This window comes from Sprattus sprattus (genome assembly GCF_963457725.1).
Source record: "Sprattus sprattus genome assembly, chromosome: 8".
Taxonomy (NCBI): domain Eukaryota; kingdom Metazoa; phylum Chordata; class Actinopteri; order Clupeiformes; family Clupeidae; genus Sprattus; species Sprattus sprattus.
In genome coordinates, this window is record NC_137927.1 from 17,912,871 (window position 1) to 17,922,955 (window position 10,085).

Below are 10,085 nucleotides of genomic sequence, written 5' to 3' on the forward strand. Positions count from 1 at the left end.
CAAGCAATACAGTGCTCAGCTAAGCAGGCACAACTGTACATCAAAACTTGTAACTGCTCAGTGTTGGGGAAAGGAAGGGGCAAAAAGTACATTTACAATGGAGTCCTTAGGGACCGGTAGGGGTTTTACTGTAAAAAGTATTGCAGGCAAGCAGACAGACGCTTTCCTCTCCTAGTGCAGCCAAACACCTAATGTGTGCCAGGGAGTGTGTGTGGGTTTGTGTGTGTGTGTGTGTGTTTGTGTATGTGTGTCTGTGTGTTTAGCTCAGTGTGGAAGTGCATTGTTGTACTGTGTTTGTGTGTTGTATGAGTGCTTCAGAGCATGAGTGTGTGTGTGTGTGTGTGTGTGTGTTTGTGTGTGTGTATGCAAGTGTATGGGCACAGAGGGATGCCGCTGTCACCAGCCAATCAGCTTGGCTATTGGACTTGTGTCTCGAAGCTCCCGTTCAGCTGTCCCTCCTCATAGTCCATCTGACACAGAATCATGTTGTTCTTTAGGAAAAACTTGTCCCCCACGCAAAACCTGCAAACAAGCAAACACACACACACACACGGCTTTTAGCATGATTCAACATCCAGCAGTGTCCATCCCTGTCCCCTTTAGCAAGGTTCAGGCGGGTTCTCCTCCCTGCTTCTTGGCTAATACCGTCTGGAATGTTTCTCTCAACAAAAGCAGCAGTTCAGATCACCAATTAGAGCTGATTGCAGTGGCCATTCTCTGCTTTGATTGCAGACGATGGTATGTGTGTGTCTGGCACGCATCACAGATCTGTGTCCCATGTCTGTGGGGGGGTGGCGCTGAGAGAGTGACTACTGATGTGACCACGGAGGTGCCACTGTCAGGGGAGTCGGGGGTTGGGGGGTGGGTAGGGTGGGATGGGGGAGGGTTGATGGAGTGGGTTTTGGGAGGGGAGGACTGTGGTGTTTCAAAGCATGTGAACAAGCGCTTTGGCGCCCCGTAAAAGCACTCTGCCGTTCCAAGACGTGGCACGAGTGCCACACCAGTTTCCAAGGAAACGGTGCTACCAGGCGACCCCCCAGCCCCCCTCCCACTGTTGCTAATCGATGCCAACATGTGAAAATTTCTGTCCTGCCTTTACTATAAATTTCAAGCCAATTTAAGAATTAAACCGCCCCCAATATATGGTTTTAGCTTTTTTCTTTCAATGGCGGTTATAAAAGGAAGCCGGGGTTTAATCTGGCCACGGATCTGAGATGATGGAAGCTTTGTGGATTGATCCACGGCTTATCAGTCCGCGCCATACCAATATGCTGGCAGCGCGGGCAGATAATGGGCACCACCTAACAGGAGAGACCTGGCCGGCTGGTGCCAGCTTGGCCCGGTTAGCGCGGTGGCAGCCAGCGATGCACTGCGGTAGGCGGCTTCCTGAACTACCCTGGACACATTTGAACATGGAGGCACATTAAAAAACACGACGAAGAAGGAGAAGGAGAAACGCACACGTGCACATCCGACTCCTGCCGTGTATAAAATGGAAGCCTAGCTCCACGTGCACGACTTGCTCTCAGTGTGTGGCACTGATGATTTTGGAGTGCCTTTTAAGGGCACTAAAGAGAGAGCTCTGCGAATAGCAATGTGCTTGGTCTACGGTGCCCTGTCTCTCCCGGCGTGGCATGAGTCCGAGGAGCCGAATCCCAGAAAGCAAACAGCGCTGACGGTACCAGGTCAATGAGCCCGGACTTTATTGGAAGGCTCAAGTAAAGGGATTACATTCCAGAGGTCATTCCTGAAACCCAATGTTAGCTTTGAAAGCTCATTCTCCTGCATAGAGAGCCGCCATTTCTGTCTTTCATGTCATTCTGTGTGTATATTATACATGATGAACCTCCTTTTTTATAATTCATATATATATACTTCTGTTTGTGAGTGTGTGGGTGTGTGTGTGTCTGTGTGTGTGAGTATGTGGGTGTATAGGCATGTGTCTGTGTGTATATGTGTCTGTATGCGTATGTGCGTATGTGTGTGTGTGTGTGTGTGTATGCATGTGTGTCTATGTGTGTGTGTGTGTGTGTGTGTGTGTGTGTGTGTGTGTGTGTGTGTGTGTGTACATTGGAGCGGAGGCAGCTGCTTTGCTTTGCAGCAGGTCACACTCTGAGGGCTGTTGGTTTCAGCTCTGTCACACTCTCCTGCGCTTTGGGAATGTTTTCAGGGATGATCCTCTGCAAAACGTCTGTGGGCTGTTTAATTCCACCCTCTTGCACTTTCAATAAGACACACACGCACATACACACGCATCTGTGAAAAGCTCAGAAAGTGTATGTGTGTGTGTTTTTTTTCTCATTTAGCTGTGCCATGGCTGTAGCGAGACCTTTGTGAAATAAGGTAAACTCTAAGTTGAATTAGATCAGGCTCTGCACTGGCCTGGCAGCCCCTATCACTCTTGATACATGAGCTAATTTTGTTCCCCTGAAGCTTATAATCCCAGTCCTAGTCGCAAATACAAACAAGTACAAAAAACAGGCTGGGTGCGCCCGCAATAGATAATAATTAACAGAGCGTTACTAATTCAGAGCTACTGAGTAGTCTGCTTTGGTGAACAAAGAACCGCACATAAAATCTCCTGGCATTTCAGACACTGATAGAAATGATGACGTGCAAATAAGCTTCCACATTTGAAAAGGGGGGTGGGGGGTGGCAGGATCCATTTGAGATAATGGGCATTTCAGCATGGCATTATGGATTTCAAAAAGGCAATCTTGCCACAATGTTGTGATCTCTCTCACTCACACTCACACACACACACACACACACACACACACACACACACACACACACACACACACACACACACACACACACACACACACACAATGTCCTTACCTCTGGTTACAAAGCTGACAGGCAAAACAGTCCAAATGGTAAACATTATCTCTGGCTCTCATCACCATTTCAAAGGCTGGGATGAGTTTACTGCAGGCAGCGCAGTTCCCCGTTGTACCAAAGAGCCTGAAAGACAGAACACAGAACCCCATATTAAACATTTTACCTGCTCAAGCTCACACACATCAGCATAGCAAAAGGACAGACTGAGATGAAGAAATAAGGTGGTGAGACAGAAAAGAATGAAAAGTCTCGAAAAACCTAATGCAACACAAAAATCCAGCTTGGCACACACTCAGTTTTTTGTTAATGAGGGTACAAACCTAGATGTTAATTCTTTGCTAATGATCTAATTAAAATGATCACATGGTTCTAATCCTCTTCTTCAAAGAGTTTCCCCTAGCACATAGCAAAAGCAACAAAAACAGGTCTGAGGCAACCAATTGAACTGTTGGAAGTGTTCTTCTTTAAATCCAAACTAACTAATGACTATGCACCAACCAAAGCCAGATGGATTTTTTACACAAGAGGGCTAAATTCTATAATGTACGCAAAGTTCAAAAGATTTCTGTTGCAGGGATATGGCCTCTGTTATACCCTCTCTCTCTCTCTCTCTCTCCCTCCCTTCCTCCCTCCCTCTCTCACCCTCTCTCTCCAAAGTAAAGAGAGCCGAGGAGGGATGAAGGGAGGAAATATAACCTTGGAGAGGTAACTAGATGCTCGATGGTGCACAGAACAGACATACAACCTCAAATTTTGCAGCTGTTTGTTTAAGCTTATTAGATAGGAGCCAAACCATCAAGGTCACAAACAGAGAATGAGGCAGCAGTGCGGATCTCTTTCTATTCCAAACCCCTTTCGTCACATTTACATTTCCATTTTCCAAGTGCCTGCCCCCATGTTTAATTTGGAGATTCTGAATCACAGATAGACTTATATATTCCACTGAACAGCAACACAAAGAAAAAGCAGAGCGGGAAAAGAGAGAGAGCGAGAGAGAGCGAGAGAGAGCGAGAGAGAGCGAGAGAGAGCGAGAGAGCACGAGAGAGACTGAGTGTGTGTCTAAGGGGAAAACGGAGGGTAAAAGAAAAGCCTTGCAAGATGGAATCAAGCGACGATTGCCACTCTGACAGTATGTTAAACACTTTCCCAGAAGTTGCCAGCGCGGTCAGAAGAGGAGTCAAAAGTTGGCCTTTTCCCTCTGTCCTCCATATTAGTTTCTCTCTGCTGCTTTCCCCCTTGTCACAGGCAACATCTATCTGGCAGACCCTGCCTTTAATTAGGGCACAGAGCCCCGATGGAGGCCTGCCTCACAGCGCTGAGAGGGGGAGCGCTGGGAGTGTGTTGTTACAGGAGATAGGCGAGGTGTTAAAGCAAGGCGTTGTTAGAAGTGGTTACTGTTCCAGTAAAATGTGTTTGCGTTGGGCCTCTGACACACTGCCGAGGCCATGGCGTGCCCAGACAAGGTGCTGCTTCGGGGGGCGCTTATTAAAATGATGGTTGTCAGGCCCTCCTAAGTTAGTGCAGAGTAAGTGAAATCGCAAAAGAGCGCCCGACGGCATTGCGCAACCAAGGAGCGGAGAGGAGACCCTCCACGGCACTCAAACGAAAACCTCCACTGGCTCCGGCTCACTTGTTTTTTTTAGAAATGTATTGTTTTCTCTGACTCTACGGACCTTCTGTAATACAGTGAAGGCCAGAGTTAGTCTTGGCGCTGCTCTATGCCACCATGAGGCGTTGTGGTGATCACTAAGGCCTGAGAGGAGACCTTGGCCAACCCAGTGGTACTCAGTGGAGCTCACAGACACACCGTCGGCCATTCCTGCGCACTTGTACTTCAAGATGTCCGTAGATATGCCACTGTCGGCCTCCTTTCAAACGACTGACAGGAACAAACTTCAAAAAGTAAAAGCAGCAGAGAGTGGTCTTCTGAGAAGGCTGGAAGCCACCAGGTAAACCTAGTGCTGCTTGTCACACAAATGCAGCACCAGAACGGATTAGGCACTACTGTGAGAGCAGGTTTGTTTGAAAAACGGGGCGGACAAGAGCACAGCACACTTTGGCTGAGTAAGGGCAGAGGGGGAGAAGGCTTTGGAATGCTGAGAATGTCACCAAATTTTCATGTGCACAGGACCCGAATGCATCCAGTCCAAACTAATCCCACCATCCCCCCCGCTTTGCCTATTTCATTTGAAAGATATGTATAATTGCAGATCCAAACCTGTAAGTGTTTGTGTGTGTGTGTGTGTGTGTGTGTGTGTGTGTGTGTGTGCGAGAGGGAGAGGGTGTGTCTGTGGGTATTTGTGAGAAGCAGCATATTTGAGCGAAGTGGTGCTCTTTTAAATGGGGTTATTAAAGAAAGCCCACAACACATCTTCATAACTGATATTGCAGCCGTCCACATTTTTCCTGTGAAGCAGTAGTTCGTTTTATGGTCGTTTTTCAGACGTGAGGAAGGACAGCCTCAAAATGGAGACTTTGGTGGTTAATTTAAGTGGATTAGAGGGTTACAGACACTCATTTGGAAGGTCAGCCACAAACTGTGAAACACAATGGCATGGATTTTGAGGCGGTATTATTTAAGATAAAGTGAAACCAACCATTATATCGACATGGCCAAGTGACATTCTGGGGAATGTGTTGAAGGACGTCTGCATTCCTTTTTTTGAAAGCTTCTAGCAGGCTGTGTTACATAACATACTGATCTTACCGACAGGCATTTCTGCCTCTTTGTGAGTTAACAAGTGTTTTTTCTACAGGGCCACTATATACACTGAGGCTGCTCTATATAATACCCGAAATCTTTTCATGGAATAGTAGCAGGCACATAAAAGATGTGGATAGTGTCAGGATCCAACTACTAGTATTGTCCATTTGGACTAGGAACAGGAATGTTTATTCAATTTATACCATTTCTTAGCTTATACATGTCAGTGTAAAACAGCCACTGACTAAAACGCTTTTTATTTCTACTAAATGCACTCTATTATTTACAGAGATATAGCTATGCCTAGATGGCACCACAATTTCCTTTGAACCATATAAACATAGATATGACAGGGGGGAAAAAAACACTTTGAACACACAGAATTCTTTTCAGCGCCTTTAAGCATGCGCTAATGGACACAAAAGGGAAAGTTCCCGGCGCAGTGTCCTGCTAAGTAGGGGTGTGATTTCGCTGGGATCTTCAGAGACAGGTGTTCTCCGCGCCCGTTTGAAGGCGCTGCATATAGCAGCGTCTCGGGATCTTCTGAAGCCAGCAACAGCTCTCCCGGCCTTTCATGTTCCGCTGCGATTAGACTGCAGCTATTCATGAGAGGCACTTGTATTACCTGCGCTCACAGGCGCTTTCAGATCTGCTATCACTTGTGTACAGTTCGCTGTTTTTTCCTCAGGGTGCGCACAAAACTTCTTGATTTTCCTAAAAAACGCTTCCAGTTTTTAATTATTTGAATTCATGTTTTAACTTCATGGACACTCTCGCGCCAACTTGTAAGTCCTGATTGACATTGTAATAACCGGTACATGTCGTCATTAAAGGCCAAGGCCCCTACCCCCCATTTAGCTGGCTCAAAGAAACATCTAGGAGAAGGGCATGACTGGCCTTAAATGTTTCTCCATCAGATGCGCCTAATGGGCGAACTTGCTAAATTACACACCGATATCCTCCTCATGAAAAGGTATCGCTCCCTTTAATTAGCATGCCCCTTTTGCCCATTGTACAGTATGCCCCCTTATTTGGTAGGGAAAAATTAAATTTCAATTAAATAGAACCTCTCTTTGATAAGCAGATGACTGATATGTTCAGTGTAATATAATACATTCAATGGGTTTGAAGATGAAAACGATTTCAGGCCTAGGGTCCTGGGCAATCAGAAACACAGGCCTCTTTGTCTGCATGCTTTGGCGAGGTCACCAGATCCTCAACCAGTGACGAAAGGGGGAGGGAGGGAGGAAAAAGGGGGAAAAAATGAAACGGCTAATTAATCTATTGTTCTGCCCGATAATGAAAGAGTGTGTGGAAACTGCTAATAAAGGGCTCCGGCATCTCCTGATGGAATGAACTGAATGTCAAGTGCAGTGGGAAAGTTGTGACGCTATGAGGCCTGAAGGGTGTGTGTGTGTGTGTGTGTGTGTGTGTGTGTGTGTGTGTGTGTGTGTGGGAAGGGGGGGGGGTGTCCAGGGTCAGGTGGTGTGTGGAGCGCTTCTATATGCCTGAGTCTGTGTTTGGTGGACTGGAGGGGGTCCTGAGAGAGAGAGAGAATGAGAGAGATGGTTGTGGGGAGTTGGTGGGGGGTGAGTGTTCATTATGTTGCTCCCGCTCCTGAAGGACAAATGCAGACAGAGCTGCTCTCATAATTAATGTGCACATGGCAGGGCTCCAAAACCACAGAAATAAAGGAAGTACGTTTGATCCACCCGCCTGTCTTTAATGAAGTGCCTGTCTGTATGGGGCATGTGTGAGTGTGTGTGTGTGAGGTGGTGGTGGTGGTGGTGGGGGGGGTTTGGAGGGAAGATTGGTCTTCATTAGCGCAGGTGAGGTGACGCATTCCTCTCGCTTCACTGTGCCAGGCAGGCAGGCAGGCGGCTGCGGCGGCGGCCTCACCTACTTTTCTAAAGGCCGCAGCTGAAAAGCAGCCTCTTTCCCAGCCCAGCGCGAGTGGGGAAAGTTTTTAATTTGTTCCATAATAGAATTCATCTCAAGCATCTCCAGCCATTAAGTGGCACACATTTGTCTCAGGCTGAGGAGCCGACGAGTGGGATAGATTTCATTAGGCCATCAGGGCCCAAGCAGAAACACAGGAAGCCTCTCTCTCTCTCTCTCTCTCTCTCTCTCTCTCTCTCTCTCTCTCTCTCTCTCTCTCTCTCTCTCTCTCTAGCCTCGCTTTTCCTCTCTCCACTCCTCACCCGCCCTCTACTGCACTCTATCTATCTCTCTCTCGCTGCACTTTTTCTCTCATCTTCTGTCTCTCTCCATCTTCCTCTCCTCCTCTCTGCACCCTCTCTCTCTCGCTCTCTCTTTGAAGAGAGCTTTTCCCCCGAGCTGACACAGTGGCTACTGTTAGCCTCTTATAAATCCACATTTTTCACCCAGAAGGCCCAGGTGCTCTGTCTAAGGTCATGGCCTTTCTAATGGACAGAGAAATTAATCTGGTGGGGGGAAGATGGGGTGGGAGGAGAGCACTGGTCAATCTCTCAGGTTTAATTGAGTCAAACACACTCCTCCCGGCCCCGTGGTTTCAGTTGGCTGCTGCCGTTACCTGAGCTCCACGGCCACAGCTCGCTTGTGTGTCCCATATGGCTCTGGCCAGCGAGGCAGATGAGGCTGTTGGTGAAAGCCTGCCGCTGTGCCCTAATGGTATTAAGCATGGGAGCTGATGGATGGAGGTGGCCCCTTTCGACACTGGCAGTAAAACACCCCCCCCCCCCAGCCCCCCCCCACCACCCAAACCCAACCAAACCTAAGCCCCCAGCTACCCTTTTATGCCAGGCCCAGTGAGGAGCTGGGCCCTGTGCTCTGGTGGGGTGGGGAGAGGCCGGCAGTAGTGGGGTTCCTACACCCCCTTCCTCTGAATGCAGGGCCCCCGTCTCTGGGAATAAATGATTGGATCTTATTGGGAGGCCCCGGGGACAGCGACTTAACGCCCAGGAAATAATCATGTTTAATTTAGCAAGCAGATGGCAGGGAGACAGGGGGGGAACACAGCGCCCAAGACATTGAGGCTGACACCAGGCTGCCTGGAGAGCTCTCTTCCTACCGTGTTCTCGCTCTCTCTCTCTTTCTTTCCCTCTTCTTCAACCCCTCCCACTATATCACTCGCTGTCTTTCTTCTTTTCCCTACCTTCCTCCTTCCTTCCTTCCTTCCATCTCGCTGCCACTTACTGATGCTTCTGTTAGGAGGCATGGCTCCGTGTTCATGTAAACATGCAAAAAATTTTAACTAACCGAACTGCAAACAAACACAGCGCAAACACACGCAACTCGAAGCTATCTCCTCTGGCTGCCAGGCATTCCAGCTTAATTGACACAAATGTCGTTTGTGGCAGAGCACCGTAATGAGGAGGGAACATGTGCTGAATCTGCCCAAACAACCCCCAGAGAATAAGGGGGGCCTCTCTGATGGCCTCAGAAGCACACTGACTTCTGCCCTTCTCTAATCCCGCAGAGTTCCGTGACAGTACGTCTCTCTCACCGAGAGCCACCACAGAGAAACCAAGCCCGGATTAAAACATCCAGACTGGTGGCACTTGAAGAAAGTGCGTGTTTTTTTCCCCGAACGTCACAAAGCCCTGGGTGTCACAAGCCTTTTAAACCGATATGTGTAAGTGTGTTTGTGTGTGTATATGTACATATATATGTGTGTATGAAAAGAAGAACAGACAGAGACAGAAAGACAGAGAGAGAGAGAGAGAGAGAGAGAGAAAGGGACAGGAATATATACATATATATAGAGAGAAGAGGTTGGTTCCCTTACCTCAGGTAGTCCCTGCGACAGAGGATGAGGTTGGCTTTTGTGTAGAGGGTGGAGCCCACCTCCCCCAGGCGACAGTCGCAGCAGGCACATTTTAGACAGTCCTCATGCCAGTATTTGTCCAGGGCCTTGAGCAGGTAGCGGTCTTTAATCTTGCGATTGCAGCCAGCGCACCCCTTCTGTTTCCCTTTGGGCTGTACGGAGAGCATCGGCACACCTGTAGCGATAAGGAGACAAGCAGCCCGTCGTGATTTACTGCCCAAGTACACGAGTGACTTTTCATGTTCATGTTTTTCTCGCTCTACCCCGGTCGTGCACAGCCTGCTTTATTTTTTTCTTCTTCCTTTTTTTGATAAGGCCAACAGCCTGCGGAGTCAAGCCGTGTCTGTTTCATATGCATTAGCATGCCGCAGCTAACAGCGCTGCATAGAGATAGGCAGCCAGGCACACAGGTCACTTTGGACACTGTCTCACAACCCCTCCCCCTCTGCCACCCTCTCCGTTCACCGACCAAACACAAATAGATGTTAAGGCTTAGGCTGGTGTTCCAAACATGAATGCCGGGGGGGGGGTAAAACTCGAAGGTTAAAAGGAAAAAACTTGAGGGGAAATTCAGCCTCCGAGTGCCAGAAACCAGACAGCTCTCCTGGGCCACGGAGGTATTTGGGCTGCGTGTCGTGTTAGTGACCGCACTATTCTGTCTGGGCCCTTAGCGCTGTGCTGTTCTGGAGGGGGGGATGATGGAACTGCCTCATGGGCTTTGTTTGGTAT

At 48.4% G+C, this 10,085-nt stretch overlaps 1 protein-coding gene across 1 annotated transcript; it reads right to left on the reverse strand.

Annotated features, from left to right (window-relative positions):
- Positions 1-416: 416 nt before the first annotated feature.
- lmo1 (LIM domain only 1) lies at positions 417-9,720 on the reverse strand (the record flags this gene model as incomplete). Its single annotated transcript, XM_080843369.1, is given in 5 exon segments — positions 417-522; positions 2,842-2,967; positions 9,318-9,617; positions 9,619-9,657; positions 9,659-9,720. Coding segments are annotated over 5 exon segments (633 nt in total).
- Positions 9,721-10,085: the final 365 nt, after the last annotated feature.